This window comes from Gopherus flavomarginatus, chromosome 5 (assembly GCF_025201925.1).
Source record: "Gopherus flavomarginatus isolate rGopFla2 chromosome 5, rGopFla2.mat.asm, whole genome shotgun sequence".
In the NCBI taxonomy this organism is placed as follows: domain Eukaryota; kingdom Metazoa; phylum Chordata; order Testudines; family Testudinidae; genus Gopherus; species Gopherus flavomarginatus.
This window is the reverse complement of record NC_066621.1, coordinates 49,070,331-49,086,618: the sequence shown is the minus strand read 5'-3', so window position 1 is coordinate 49,086,618 and position 16,288 is coordinate 49,070,331. Positions and strand designations below refer to the sequence as shown.

Genomic DNA, 16,288 nt, shown 5'->3' with positions numbered 1-16,288 from the left:
GAATCTTCTGTTACTTACAAAAAGTGCGTGCGTTTATTGCACCGAGGGCTAGAGTCTCTACACAAAGCACACGTCTAAATCTTGAATAAGGACAGGGGTGCCACGTCATGCAGTGACATCTTAAACTGGGGCTGATTAGAAAACTCTGGTAGAGGGGGAAGCAAATATGTAGGGCAAACAGACTGCTTGTGAAGGATTCAGCAAAATGAAAAAAGCAGAGGACACAAAAGTTGCAAAATGCTAAAAGTTTATTAATCATGATAACTTTTTTTTCCTGTTAAGAAACAAACAAAACCCAAAACAAAATAGAAAAAGAAAACATCCCACAACCAGATACCCACTGATGCTAGAAAATGGGGGCAACATTAATTGTGGGGGAAATGGTCCAATGCACTTATTTTTCCCAGAAACAAAATAAATAGCAAGGGTACAACATTTTAAAAAAAGCTCAGCTTCCTAGGAAGGAATTTATATTACTATTATTATTACTTTTGTTTACAAAAATCCTTCATATACCCCTTTTGGCAAAAATATATTTCTTCTGTAAACAGTTAACCAAAAACAAATAATACAAAGATCCAAATTTTCATACATTTACTATGCTGATGATCTCATGTAAACATAGGATATTCTGCAGCAGCCTTATATGATAGTGTTTCTTCTTCCTTCCTTTCCTACACCATCACAAACTCCCCCAGTATCTTTAAAGTTTGAAGTTGAGAAAATGCTGTTTCTACAACCTAAACTCTCTTTAATGCTAAAACAACAAACAAGCAAACAAACAAAAAGGTAGGAAGGTGAGAGCGATAGTCTGTTTTTCCTGGACTTGAATTGTTGACACTGCCTAACTGAACTGGAATCAAAAGGGATTTTAACAGTTGTCTAATGCAATGCAATGATTAGTCAGTGTCAGGTGGGTGTGTAATGACCATGACTAGTGAAAAATTATTAACGACACAGTGATGTTTGTTCTATGGTTGGCCTTGGGCAGTCAATATCAGAATCACCACAGGGAAAATTTCAAACCAAAAAGAGACTATAATTTACATCAAGGACTTTCTAAAAGTGCCATGGAAATAGTTAGAGTATAGTTCCACTCACCCCACTCTATTGAAAGAAAAGCTGTCAGTCATACAGTACAGCACCGCTGAGAAAAAACAAACCTCAAGATTTCCTAATCCTGCACCTCTCAAGTTAAAAGAAGACACTCAAAGCAATGAGATGCGTTGATAATGGAAGTTGAAATAATTAGGAAATAGAAATTTCTAGCATATAGGAATTTCATCCGTATGTCCAAGATTCTAGCTGCTTTGGATACTTGTTTATTATTAGGAAAAAAATGTGAAAAGATTTATTTCAGTTTATATTCTACTTTTCCTGGTTTTGGTTCATTTTTCTGGTTTTGAGACTGCCCGTTTTGCTGGGGATCTGTTCCTGTTGCTCCTGCTCCTGCTCCTGCGCTGGAGTGGTGGGAGTGGTTTGGGGGATGCACTCCGTACCCGCACAATCACATTGCTCCACATGGATGTATGAGTAATCAGTGGTGCTTCCATCAGGGCAGCTCAGGGTCACCTGTCTTTTGCTGGTCTTGACCTCCTGACAACACTTACACTTGTGTTGCATCACATTCGCCTCAAGGGAATATCTGATTGGCCACAAAACAAAGCCAACAAGAAAAAAAGATTTAGAAATACCGCAGCAAAAACTAACAACAAAATACACCCCCATTGCCAGATATCACCAAATACAGTGCATCTTTGTTGGAAGCAATCGGTTTGACGTTATTACTGTGACAATACTGTGGTGAAATATAATTTCAGTGGGACTATTTGTGGAAGAAGTTAGTGCTGCGTATAAGAGTGGCAGAATCTTACCCTACATTAATACTGTGCATTATCAACCAAAAATCTCAAAATACTTTACAAAGGTGGCTAAATATTATGTACATTATACAGATGGAGAAACTGAGGTACAGAGGGGCTAAATGACTTCGCCAAGGTCACACATCATCAGTGCACAAATGATTTCCAGGATAAGACTAGCAATTTCATTTTTAAATGAGCAAGAGTTCAAGTCAGGGTGTCAGAGGTTAAAAGCATTTGTCACTGTACCACTGAGCTTCCGTCTAGTAAAAACTGTTGGGTCTTAAGGTAGTTAACATCTTGTAACATGACAGGTATCAGAAATTCAAGTCAACACAGCAGAAACAAACAGCTGCTTGTTAGATGGATATTGGATGCATTAGAAATGCATAATTTGCTCCCTGCCACCAATATAATGAATGAATGCCAAGAGGGCACAGGGACAATCATATACAAGGAGAGTGAGTAATGAGCTTGTAGCCACTTACATTGAAGAAGTATCACAGTTGCCTTCGCAGTATGTTAGTTCCACAGGCACAGAAGAGTTGCATTCATTGTGTCTGATGACAGTGGGAGTACTATGCAGGCTACAAGCTACTGTAATAAAGGGAAAATAATTGAAAATGTATTTGTTTACCATATGCAATTACCTATAGAAAACAGAGAGGTGGAGCTGACATCATGTTTTAATTACATATGGCGAAACTGTGGCTCCCTTTCCCTTAAGCACTGGTGCACGGCCCAGACTGGATTTTTCCACTGGCATCTCTTAAATGCATGGCCAGCTGCCATGATTGGTGTGTCACCTATCCTTCGACGAGAACATGTCCAGCTATGCTGGAGAGTGAGCATGGCCCCGTCCCTTCCACATAATGGCTAGCATTTAGCAGTAGGGAGGGAGAAGCACATACTATAAATTTTCAAAGGAACTGTACTGTGTGCTAGGAATGTTCTTTTCCCAGCCACTCCCTATTCCCCTCTTTTGCCCCAGCAGAAGGCAAACTGCCCAAACTTATTCTACACAGGCATAAGGCCTCAGATCACATCAGTTCCGCCGATATATTTGTGCACCTGCCACCCATTGTGGCTAATATGCTTCAAAGCACTATTTAGACCACATATTTTGTCTTTGCACCACAAAATTAGCATGACTTACCTTTTTCCTGTGGTATGCATGTTTTGCAGCAGCCATCTTCACTTAGCTTGATATCAGCCTGGAATGCAGAAATAGAGAGAAATGATTCAGAACTGGAGAGTAGACACCAACCTGGGGGACTTTCCCTGCTTCCCAAGTTTCCTTGGTGCCAGCAAGAGGTCTGCATTGAGATCGATGCTGATTCAAAGCAGGGCCGGGGGAGCTTGATGGTATTCCAGAGAGGGGCAACTTCAGCATCAGTTTACCAGTAATAGGCAGCTTCTTTACAGGCTGGCATTGAGTGGCGCTCATTTTCTCTTTCTACCCTCCGAGTTAAACATTCTAATATTGTATATACTAACCCAAATTTTAAATACAGCATGCTGCAGATACATGAAATTCTGAGTGACTGAAGTTGGAGTGTTGCAAGTAAGGGATTAAACCAGCATTGGTCACATAGTTAAGAAAATACTGATCTTCCACCTATGCGGCCCTGGTTCCAGTCCATCCCAAAATCTTGACTGAAATAAAGCCATCCAACTCAGTCAATTCCCCTTCAAAATAATGAACTCTCTCTCATCTTACTTAGTCTCAGTGGGTGCGATTTTCAAAATCACCTAAGTGATATAGGAGCACACAGCCAGTTAACTTTCAATGGAACTTGTGCTCCTGTATCACTTAGCACTTTTGAAAATCCCACTCCCTTTTGTGTGTTCTGTTCTCTGCTCCATGCTCTGTAATCCAGTGCAGCACATCACTTTGGCTCAAGTCAAATTCAAGGGGACCATATTTGAATAGGCTATAATTAGAATTGCATCCCACATAATGGGTGTAATCTTTGGACACAGGGGCCCTGCTGTTTTTGCCTATCCTTCCCCAGGCAACAAACATGAGAATTAGAGGAATATTTAGTAGTACTTACAGGATTGCAGTTTTCTGGGTACATGGGTGGACAGATTTTCCTTACAGTGACAGGAATAAACTGATCCTCAATTTGTTCACATTTATAGAAGGTACAGTTATTACCAAGCTCATGCCAGACTTCTCCAGCCTGTAAGTAACAGTTGTAAAAAATTAATAGAAATCTATTCATTATGCCTTTAAAAAATCATTTTTTTCATACTATCTACTACAGTGTGATTATTCTGCAAAAAGCTAATTTACAGTCCTTGAGGGCTAAATCAGGGGAGTTCCTGTTGAGGGCTTTTGTAATGTTAGCCGTAGAGTTACTATTGTGTAAATAATAAAGCCCAGTTCATTGAAAGTGGGAGGAGGCTATAATTCTACCTTTACGCTTTCAAGATCATTTTAATAATGGATTCACCTATCCTTAGTCAAGTACCGCTGATTTACAGTCAAGCGATAATTATACAACAAGAATTAGCGATACCAAGAAAAATGTGGTGAGTGTACAGGTTGGTTTGGAAGGGAGACAGACTGGCTGTGAACAGTCTCTTTGTTTTGTCATCAGTCATCTCAAGTTGTATTAAAGTGTATATACTTGTGAACTTGGTGCTGAAGATATGTCTGTCTGTAATGACCTATTGTAAAGATATCAACATACTCTTCCTCTTGAGAAAATACACAGTGAGGCAAACCCTATTACCATTCAAGACAGTGTCAAGATTTCCAGTGACTTCATTGACACCAGGATTTGTCTAGTAATATTATAAAGCTTCTAACTGCGAATGGCCACATGCAGCCAGATTCTGCCCTCTGTTACATGAAAGTGGTTCCCAGTGAGAACGAGTGCTGTGTTTTCATACTAAGGGCAAAGCCCAGCCCAGTGTTTTCATCTACATTGCTTTTAACACTGAATTCTGAAAGCTGTCATTATTATTACAATAGCTCCTAGAAGCCTCAATCAGAATGGAAGCCCCATTGTGCTGGGGACTAGCCAAGCGCGGAGTGAGATCTAACATGAGAGAAGACACAGCGAGCAAGTGTGATAAACACAAGGACAGAAAGGGGAAGGAGGAGACTGGAGTTCACAAAACCTTAAAAGCAGTAGTTACCTTAAGCACATGGACTGTGTTATCCCCCATCTTCAGTACACAAGCGTCCTGTACACACTCGCCACAGCATTGTCCAGTTTTCATCTTATATTCATAGCCCTGTTTGTAAAGGAATAAAAAAGGAATTGCGCTGAGTCAAGGATGCTCGTATCCTGTCAGGCAGGTTTTAAAATTGTGTGTGATGGGACAAAAAGCGGCACTCACCACTGGGCACCCTGTGTCACATGGAATGGGCTGGCAGTCAACAATGTTTCTCTGACTTTCTGGCTCTACTTTGGCAGAACATGTGCACTTTTCACAGGTACCTTTTGGAATGACAGCTCCAGGCTAAACCAAGTCAAAGGAGGAGTATTAATAGTCAATAAAAATGAATTGCTTCATGTACAGATCTCACAGATCGGAAATACTGGGCTAAATTCTTTAACCACACTGGAAAATTTGACCCACTTTATTTAACCAGAGTCCCAGTGTTGGTGATATGAGTACCTTATTTTTCTTGGGGCAAATTCCTTATGCTTATGCAGAGGGTGATGGAATGTTTGTTTGTTTGTTTTTGATGAAGTAATGGACAATGTTTAACTCAGTCTTTGCGCACAGAATATACGTTTCAGGCCCCTGCTAGGATTCTGAACCAGTTTTTGTTCTAGTACATTGTTGTGGTTATTTGTTGTTACTGTAGCATCCAGGAGTCCCAGTCATGGGCCAGAACGCCATCGTGCCAGGCACTGCAAACTAATAAGTTTTGTGTTAGAGTAAGTAACATATATGTACTTACCATGTAGAAAGTTCCATTGGTTACACAGCCTGGTATTAGCTCTGTAAGAGGAAAAAACAAAACAGTGTGATGCAAATGTAATTTTTTAAAAGAAGCAGAAAGACATGAAAAGCTATCAGTTATTTTGTTGACAAGATATAACAACAGAATGTAACTTCTTTACATGGTGCTTCTCAGACTGCTTTCTTCAACATCTTGACAGGTGTGGATAATTCACAAAAGAAGAGCTTAATACTTACTACAAGTGAAGATAGTACAGCAATTTCCATTTAATACTTCTGGGATTAACTTATATCCTGGTTGACAACTGGCCACTGATTCGGGGCACTTGCTAGTGTCACATCCTATGTAATGTAAGACAGAAAACACGGAGTTCAACATAGTTAAGTACGGAAGATTCTGTACTGTATGAACAAGAACTTCTGAAGTTTCCTCACTGGGCCATAATTAGCACCATAGCTCTGTGAGCAAACATGAGGAGGGGATTAGAAAAATCTCTAATTCTTAAAACAAGTAGTTTAAGGTTCTAGCTCAGAAGAGTGGATTAGTGGAAACTTCTCTCTCCAGTCAGAGACAAGTTTGAAAGGGAAAATTTATAGGGATGGAGACTTTGGTGACTGTCAGGAATTCATAAAACCTCTATTCCAGTTTGTAAAAGTTCTAGAGATTTTGTCAAATAGCTTAGAACTTTTGGTGACAGTGGGTTTTTTGGTGGGACGAGGTGATATTAGAGAGATTTTGTTGTTGGTGGTATTATTTACTTATTAGGGGCAGTACAGTTTGTTTTCTTCCAACAGTTAAACTAACTGGACATTTCAAATGAGTTTTTGGTAGGCATGCTTTCCCTTTGTGGGTGAAATACTTTTTTCTTTCTCTCGGAAATGAAATGTATTTTTTTAAAAAGGTGCTCCCTTCAGACATCTTGTAAATGCTATACAAAAGGTGTGGGGGTCGTGATGGGACAAGTGGGCACTATATGAAGAAAGTAAATTCCAAATTAAATTTTGAAAAGATGCCTCACAAGTTCCCCATGATATATACAGTATTTTTCACATGGAAGAGCTGAGAGGATTCTTACGGCATTCAGTCTGGCCACAGCATGGGTCTTCTTGTGTCAGCGACTGGACAGGTACAAACCCTGGGTCATCACAAGAGACTGGTGGGAGTGGTTTACATGGGCGCTTTGTACACTGCACTGTAAAAGTGTACTGGTCACAAACACAGTCTTGGCAATTGCTTTTCCACTGGTCTCCGGGCTGTAAAAAAAAAAAAAAAGTTTAGAACCGAGTCAGACTACTTGCACTAGTTAGCTTGTTCAGGGCTAAAGGTATGCACAGCTGCATCAGCATCATTCATGTTTATATAATTTCCAGACTAATCTTTATCAGGAAGCTCAAACTCTCAAAATCCTTAGAAAAGGACTCCATATGTGACTGAAAGTATCAGATCATTTCCACCTTTCTTTGCATAAATCTGTTAATTCCTAGAGATTGTGTGATAGATACAAGAAATGTAATTGAAAGAGATAGGGAATACCCATGTGTGTTCTAAATGTGTAACAAAATTCTCCTATCAGGTACGTCAGGTTATAAAATGGGTCTTGTAGAAATTAGAGGGAATTATAGAATTGGGACTGCAACATTTGTTATCTATAACTAATTTTTCCTCCATCCAGCCTTTCATTTCTAATAAACTTTGCATGCCAAATTCCAGAAAATAAAGGAAACCCATATGCTGGTCCTCTAGGACTGCTATTTGTCCTTCTTGTATTTTTAAAATGTAATGGAAAGATTAGAAATGGAAGAATCTATTATCTATAATTTAGTCACTTATAAAATAACACAGGGTTCCAGAATTCAGACACCTGCATATTTTTTCTACAATTTAAGAGGGATACACATTTTCCAAAAATAAATATTCCTCAAAATCTGTTAGAATGCTTGGCAAACCCCATGTTCATAAACCTCCAAATGTTCCTTGGGCTCACCAATCTATATTTGGTAAAACATACTGATTGCAATACTCACTAATTTGGGCAGTCCATCTGGTCCTATACAGTTACCTGAAAAAAATGGAAGGATAGATATTAACATTAGTGCTACTGAGGTGATGTGGAATAAATGTCATAGGGTTGGGTCAGGCTACTGCAACCAGAAACAGCCTGCAGATAAATCCTAGAAGAAGAGGGCTGACAGATTCATTCAAACATTGATGCTATTTTCAGATAAATTCTGAAAACAACCCATCAGAAATATCTTTTTGTCAGTTTGAATGTTTCACAGGTTCATCATACACTGAGGAGAGACTTTAAAATTAAAATAACCAATAAGGTGGGGGCAGGGAAGATGGTAGAACAAATGTAATGTATTAGTTTTTCACTTCAAAATACATCTGTAATTAAGATCATATAAGTGAAATGAATTCTGAGCCCAGTTATCAGTGCACATTTAGCCACTCCATAAAATAACCAAACAGGCAATTATGATTATCAGTCTGTGCTGAGAAGAGGCAGGGCACTGTAAATGGAGGAGTGCTACAGGGCAGGGTCGAGATGCTTTGGCAGAGTGATATATGGGAATCTTGCATAGGCCATAGCATTAGCAGGTCTGGAATTAGCCAGCATTATTAGTTACTTGCTATCATAAGCAATATTCACCATATTCAGCATTCTTTATAAAACTATCAAGGGCCTAATCCAACACCCATCAAAATTAGTGGAAAGACTCCCATTCACTTCCGTGGACATTGGATCAAGTTCTAGACAAACAACTATGCTTATCTCCTATATAGAATTTTCCATCAGGAGATCTCAATGCGCTTCACAAAGGAGTATAACTACTATTATTCCCAGATTGCAGATGGGGAGACTAAAGAACTGGAGAGACTTGCCCAGCATCAGAGGCAGAGATGGGAATTGAACAAGTGGCCATTCTTCACCAAAAAAACTTCCAAAACAGACTTCAGTGAGAAACTGTAGAACTGGAATTCATTTGCAAACTTGACACCATCAAAGTAGGCCTGAATAAAGACTGGGAATGGCTGGGTCACCACAAGAAGTAATTTCCCATCAACTGTTAAGTATGGGAGTACTTGTGGCACCTTAGAGACTAACAAATTTACTTGAGCATAAGCTTTCGTGGGCTACAGCATCTGATGAAGTGGGCTGTAGCCCACGAAAGTTTATGCTCAAATAAATTTATTAGTCTCTAAGGTGCCACAAGTACTCCTGTTCTTTTTGCGGATACAGACTAACACGGCTGCTACTCTGAAACCTGTTAAGTATGGGCCATCCACCCTGATGGAATTGGCATTGCTAGCACTGCAACAAGTAATTTTTACTCTGTTGACATTCACACCTTCTTGTCAATTGTTGGTAATGGGACACATCCACCCTGATTGAATCATTGACCCCTCTCTTGGTAAGGCAACTCCCATCTTTTCCTGTGCTGTATATTTATGCCTGCCTACTGTAATTTTCACTCCACACATCTGAAGAAGTAGGTCATAGGCCATGAAATCTTATGCTCTAATAAATTTGTTAGTCTTTAAGGTGCCACAAGGCTCCTCATTGTTTTTGCTGAAACAGACTAACACGGCTACCTCTCTGAAACCAGTAAGCCTTCTGACTCCCAGTCCAGAGCCCTATCTACTCCTAAAGTAAAAAACATCATACTTACCACAATCAGAGACACAGACACCACTGTTTTCATTGAAGAGAAACTTTCCTTCAGGGCAGAAACATCCTTCAGTTAGGCCAGCGCTATTGTATTGAATAGCTCTAGAGTGGAAAGAGGCATATGTTAGAGTACAGGTGTCTCACAGTTAAAGAGCCGCGTGCAATCCATTCAGGAAATCACAGCATTTAGATGATGGATACATGTGAAGAGGGGAAATAATTCAGTTCTTTTAAGAAGCAATAGGAATTACAGGTTAAATTCTTTATTAATTACTAGATCTGGCTGAATAATGATACATTTTATTCATGAAAATGCCAAAAGTCACCAAAAGAATTATTCACTATAATAATAAAGGATCCTAAGTGATAAAAATCCATAAGGACACATTGAACTAAATGGTTTGCTTGTCTGTTCTTTTCATACCTTGAATCACAGGTAGCAGGATTAGGAGGCCCACATGGTTTATACACTTTGCCCACTGGACAGTTATATGCTGTATGGGAAGGGGAAAATATAACGAGGTTAAAAATCTGCGAGATTGCATTTCAGTTTGGGTTATATTTTATTGAAAGAGGTCCCATGTGTGTAAGGTCCCAGGCTTTTAAGTGGTCTTTCCAAACCCTCCCCCCCGCCCATATTCATTCTGGGTTTCTGTCAATAGAGCATTCAGTGAAGCAGTGAGTAACGATCATGAGCTGGGTTGAGTTGGGATGTAAGAGTTTTAGTTTATCCCTTCATTTTGTATCATCATTTTCCACCAGTAACTTTCCACTCCTCTCTTGTCCTCTCTGAAATCTCATGTTACTCTCCTATAACGAGTAAGTGGGTGCTACAATGAAGCGAAGTAGTAGCGTACCCTTTCACAAAACACAGCTGGCCAGATTCTTAGTCTCAGTGATACCTGTGTAAATCCACAATAGCTTCAATTGCTTCACTGAAGCTACACTGGATTTACATTGGTCTCAGATGAGAATCTGACCTTTACAGTATCACTTCTGTGATGCTCCATGCTGACAACCATTTGTGAATTAGGTATAGTGATATTAAATACATTGAGTAAGCGTGAGATGCAGGACCAACTTACTGAACAAGCCTCCAGTTACTATTTCATTAACCCATGTATTTGTTAATGCCACAGTACTTACGGCATTTGCCTTTGGTCTCTCCTCTCCAGTCAACACAAACACCTCTAGTGGCACACAGAGTGGCATATATCTCCAAGCTGGAACACGGCATGGATGTATTGGTCATGTGACATGCATCAAAGACACAGCCCTTGTAAAAATCTTGTGGTGGTATCACCTCGTGGCATTCTTCAAAGACTCTTTAAACACAACAGAGAAGAAAAAAGTTTCATTTCCCACCATTGCTATACAGAATCTGTTCTTGTCAAAGAGGAACATCACTGTGTGAGCATATTGTCCTTCTCCTTTGAGATGAGTTTCTGACTGAAATTTAATGTGGGAGAAAGACTCCAGAATGGAAAGGCTGGGCAGTCTGAAACCATCATGTAGAACATTTTTTTATGTACAATGTACACACTTTTTAGATTTTTTTATAGGGAAAGGAGTCTGTCTTTCCATCTAAGTTTTCATAAACCAAACTCATCAGGCATCTTACAAATGTAAAGTGATGTTACTGTTTGAAAAATATAACTTGATGTGGATAGATATGCCATGGAAAGCATATGGGAGATAGATGATTTTGTGGTTAAAGCACATAACTGCAAGCCAGAAGATTTGGGTTTTATTACTTGCTAGGCCCTTGACTTGCTGATATTCTCCATACCCTCTCCTCAGAGAGCTGTGGAATCGTCATGGAGATCTCCATGGTGTAAACAGATATGTGGTTTCCACTTGCAGAGGACTTCTGTTGCGTTTGTCCTGCTCTGCAGCTGTCACACAACTGTTTGGCCTTCAGATACGTGCATAAAACCACCCTAGATTTGGCCCTGTATTTGTTGATAAGGGCTTGACGGGGATATAGTTCTTATCTCCATCATTTTATAAGATTTTTGGATACTTTTGCTTAGTTAAGGAAGAGTAAATTAATTCATTTTGGTATCTTACTCGCTCAAAATTATCTTGCAAAGAGCAGACGGGGGACAGCTGGGAGCTGGAGTTGGGATGCTGGGTTCTGGTGTTGCTGTTGGTGTTCCTACGCAGTATTGCTTTTTGCCATCATCAACCTTCCAATGGGGAGCCATTTGGGTACAAGAAGAAATAATTTTACCACTTGGCAAGCGGCAGTCATCTGTTTTGGTGTTTGTGCATGTACCTGGAAGACCAAACACAACCAAATCAGAAGAGTGTGAGCCACTGACAAAGTGCATAACACATTATGTTAACATCAAATTCAAAACTGGTAAGCATAGTGAGTGGATCAAACTCCTAAGTTTAGATTGCCAAAGTGCATCATTTCCTTTGAGTTTATTTAATAATTGCTTACATAAGATTAAAATTATAAGACAAAAATCAGGTCATTGAAATATTAAGCATCTGAGCCTATTTGTTAGAAGCAGATTGAAGTAATATAGAAAACTAGCAGTGGATGAGACCCAAATTCTCCCTAAATCCATTTACTTTACTTTGAGGGATTTCAGTCTATGGTAAGCTTGAATAACTATCTGGCTCAGGGAATAAACACAGAGAGAGTGAGAAGAGGAGGATTAATGCATCTATCTTACCACACTGTCCTTCAGTGTTATTGCCAAATTTGCTGAATGGGAGTTTCACTGAGAAGATCAACCCGCTGAAGCTGATGGTTGCTCCAATCTCAGGTATTTCAACAACCATGTTGATGCCAAGCATGTAAATAGAAATGCCATCTTTCTGGAAGCCTGGGATGACAACTTTTTTATTGAAGATAATCTGCATATGGGATTTAAAATGATGTCATTGCAGGAGTCACTTTTGTTAGACACATATTTTAAAATAATTGTTTACTGATCTTTATAATCATGTCATTTCATGATTATATAGCCCATGTTCCTCATATCCCACACTAAGTTTTTATAATAACTTGTGTTGTTTTTTTCCTTTCTGTTCTGCTTTACAGTCCCCGAGTGACTTAGTTGTGGGACTAATTATCAGAATGGTCCTGATATGAATTGGTCATATTCCATCCAGGCAGGCTCTATGCTAATACACATTATTTAAAGGCGAAATATAATGAGCAAAAATATAATTTGTGTCTTTTTGTAGGCATTTTTCCTTACAGAAAATGACTAGGCTGTAATTTTGTAGGCTACAGGAAGATTCATGCCATTATTCTGTTATAATCCCGTCATCATTGTACAGTCACAATGGACCAAACCATGAGGGGTGTCTAGCACAGGGAGAACCCCTGGAACTCATATTGAAATACACATTTCACCCATCATTTTTATATGATGACTTGTTTCCTCTTTAAATTAAGCTGTTACTCACATCTGCCACATACAAATTCCAGGTGCTAACAAAAGTGTGGACCTTTGGTTGGTGATATTGCTCTTCAGGAATTATTTCTATGTTAGAAACTTAACTCCTTTCTCATTTGATTGGGATGGAGGAGGGAGAGTTGCAGATCCCTCAAGTACCATTCTCTTTTGACTGGGAATCACTGGGCTACAGTTTACAATATGCCCTATCCCAGTGGTTCTCAATCAGGGGTATGGATACTCCTGGGTGTACTCAGAGATCTTCCAGTGGGTACATCAACTCATCTAGATATTTGCTTAGTTTTACAACAGGCTACATAAAAAGCACTAGCAAAGTTAGTACAAACTAAAATTTCGTAGGCAATGATTTGTTTATACTGCTTTGTATACAATACATTGAAATGTAAGTACCATATTTATATCCCAATAGATTTATTTAATAATTCTATGGTGAAAATGAGGAAGTATTTTTATGTCTGATTTTGTAAGTTTTTAAGTGAGGTGAAACTTGAGGGTACACAAGACAAACCAGATCTTGAAAAGGGTACAATCATCTGGAAAGGTTGAGAAACATTGCCCTATCCTATCCCTGACAGTGGCTTATGAGTGCTTGTGTGTGTGTGTGTGTGTGTGTGTGTGTGTGTGTGTGTGTGTGTGTGTGTGCGCGCGTGTGTGTGCGTGTGTGTGCGCGCGCCATCTGAATGCCAGGTCAGTCCCCAAAATGAAACAGGCAGCATGAGGCCACTTCTAATTTTCACCAACTGCCAACAGCAGTTTAGGATTACTGGGTAAATGGATGGTCCAGCTCATCCTCTTCTCTTCAATTACATCTTCTGTGCCAGCAAATAGGAATGGAGTGGAGAAGGAGCTATTAGGGGGACTTTATGCTAGTCAAAGATCTCCATACTCAGAGGGAGATCCCCATTCGGCAGACTAACTTGAAGTGAGTGCTGGTTTGCACCATCAGGGGAGAATTGGTCTTCTGCTGTATATCTGTGCCCCTTTGTATTGATTTTTTGCACACAATATATGAGTTTGCATCAGACAGAAGTCCCCAAGGAGCAATGCATTTCCATACCAGCTCTTACAAAAGACTGTGTCTTAATTGGATCCAAAGCCAGAATATCTTGCTTCATTCACCTGCCTCAGTAACATATTCCATGGGTTTGCGTCTTGTGCTAGAACTCATAATCTAATGTTACACAGGAATATAAGAATGACCCTACTGGGTCAGACCAAAGGTCCATATAGCCCAGTATCCTGTCTTCTGACAGTGGCCAGTGCCAGGTGCCCCAGAGGGAATCAACAGAACAACTAATCATCAAGTGATCCATCCCCTGTCGCTCATTCCCAGCTTCTGGCAAACAGAGGCTAGGGACACCATTCCTAGCCATCCTGGCTAATAGCCATTTATGGTCTTGTACTCCATGAATTTATCTAGTTCTTTTTTTAACCCTGTTATGGTCTTGGCCTTCACAACATCCTCTGGCAAGGAGTTCCACAGGTTGACCGTGCATTGTGTGAAGAAATACTTCCTTTTATTTGTTTTAAACATGCTGCCTATTAATTTCATTTGATGACTTTACTCTTATGCTTTACAATACCACATGTTCCCTAGTTTTTTAACTTCTTCATTCTTGGGAATTTAACTCTGACAAATGCATCCGCCTCTTTCATAATTTTCTGTTTTTTCCAGTAAGGATAGCTCTAGCTCCCTAAACCTTCTATTATATGTTTGCTTCTTGAGAATTGGCATAATATTTTTTATTCTATGATGCCTTCTGCCTAAGCATTTCTGTGCTATAATGAACACAAATGCCCTCAGTATTTCACATGAGGTTCAGACAAATGCCTGTACACCTTATTTCTGTTTTGCTGAAATAGGAAACTAAAAGAAACAATGCAAAAACTTTAAAGAATTATATTTTACCTTATTAGCCATCACTCCATTATAGAGTTCACGTGTCAGCACTACCACTGTGTACTTGTAGTAAACAATAATGGACTGAGGACAGGAAAGTCCATCTTCCGCACTGCAGAAGTAATTGTCAATGTCAACACGGAAGTTGTCATATTTAGGGGTAATCTGCTTCACCAGGGTATATGTGCAGTTGTCAAGGAATGTGTAATAGATTCCATCAAATGTAATGTAGTGAGGGTCACCCCAGCCACTACAGACACCTGGTAAAGAGGAAAAATGTAGATCTCAGACTAAAATAAGTTTACAAGAAAATTAAGTCAGTAACACAACCTTCTAGATAGCCCTGGAACCATGAAAAACAAATCCCCATATAGTCTATTTAAGTATTTTGTGTATTTTCAGCGATGTTCTTCCTTAATTTAGTTGTCACTTACATTCACATTCATAGTGGTAACAGCAGCCATCCTCACTGAAGACCTTTACTGGTGGGTATCTGTTGGCGCAGGTAATTTTCTTGACAGGTGGGCATTTCACTTTCTGTATAACAACTTTGTTATTACCCTCGCAAGTTGCAGTGGTACAGTTGGATATCTTCCATGTTTCACCTGTCTGTTTAAAAAAAAAAAAGTGGTGTCACAAGAGCTTACAATTAGGTTTGAACTTTATACAGATTTTAGTTCCAAAATGTTATGATGCTTACAGTGTTTGGGGGGTATGTTTCTTATGATATATTTCTGCTCTCTAATGTTTGAATCCATGTTTTGGAAATGTTGGTGACAGTTATTGTGCAGTACATTTTACACTACAAATAGATGAGCAGTAGTGGCACCGTTTTTGCTGAAACCTTCTAAAACAATTCAACCTAAAGCAGCTAATCAAAGAAAATGTTGAAACTTATAAAAAACTGAAAACAGACAGTTATAATGGAAAGGGTTATGCAGCCTTGTCTACAGGCATTTGTTCTGCTCTGCCTTATGATAATATTCCTACTACTTTTGTGTCTATGGCAAAAGAAAACCTTAAGATTAAACCCTGGCAGTATGGCGCTCTGTGGCAATGTACCATTTGGTGTTCCAAAGCATAGTCAGAGTTCTTGGACACACAGTACCACGGGAATACTGAGGAGGGCAGGGGAAGCTCTGTAGCTTCTCTGAGTGCCCTAAATCTGGACTGTGGCAAAGGGAGAGGAGTTCGTGACCCTACACATTTCCTCACACAATTCTTGTAGATGACATCAGTGCACCAGTGCATGCACAGAACTTCCATTATTTTTCATATGTGAGTCTCTGTTGAGACTCAGCCAGTGTAAACTTAAATGAGCAACAAAGCCTGGAGATCTCGACTGCGTTATACATCAGAAATGGAGTTGTCAGTCAGGAGAGAAGCAACCCATGTTAGCATGACAGATCTCTCCCCAGTGATGATAAGAGTAGGGAGGAAGTGACATCCTCCCTGAAATTCCCACCTACACCAAGGCTGTAGAGG

The 16,288-nt window shown here is 39.5% G+C and overlaps 1 protein-coding gene across 1 annotated transcript in view; it reads right to left on the bottom strand.

Annotated features, from left to right (window-relative positions):
• Positions 1-230: 230 nt before the first annotated feature.
• LOC127052989 (mucin-5AC-like) overlaps positions 231-16,288 on the bottom strand; it is a 55,223-nt gene continuing 39,165 nt past the window's right edge. Inside the window, exons 34-50 of the mRNA XM_050957189.1 lie at positions 15,238-15,412; positions 14,813-15,063; positions 12,151-12,334; positions 11,534-11,741; positions 10,610-10,788; positions 9,888-9,957; positions 9,465-9,565; positions 7,815-7,849; positions 6,866-7,043; positions 6,027-6,131; positions 5,788-5,828; positions 5,217-5,339; positions 5,013-5,111; positions 3,920-4,048; positions 3,019-3,076; positions 2,351-2,459; positions 231-1,645 (exon numbers count right to left, since the gene is read on the bottom strand). Coding sequence (XP_050813146.1) covers positions 1,369-1,645; positions 2,351-2,459; positions 3,019-3,076; positions 3,920-4,048; positions 5,013-5,111; positions 5,217-5,339; positions 5,788-5,828; positions 6,027-6,131; positions 6,866-7,043; positions 7,815-7,849; positions 9,465-9,565; positions 9,888-9,957; positions 10,610-10,788; positions 11,534-11,741; positions 12,151-12,334; positions 14,813-15,063; positions 15,238-15,412 — 2,322 coding nt within the window. The 3' untranslated portion in view covers positions 231-1,368. The remainder of the gene's footprint in view (positions 1,646-2,350; positions 2,460-3,018; positions 3,077-3,919; positions 4,049-5,012; positions 5,112-5,216; positions 5,340-5,787; positions 5,829-6,026; positions 6,132-6,865; positions 7,044-7,814; positions 7,850-9,464; positions 9,566-9,887; positions 9,958-10,609; positions 10,789-11,533; positions 11,742-12,150; positions 12,335-14,812; positions 15,064-15,237; positions 15,413-16,288) is intronic.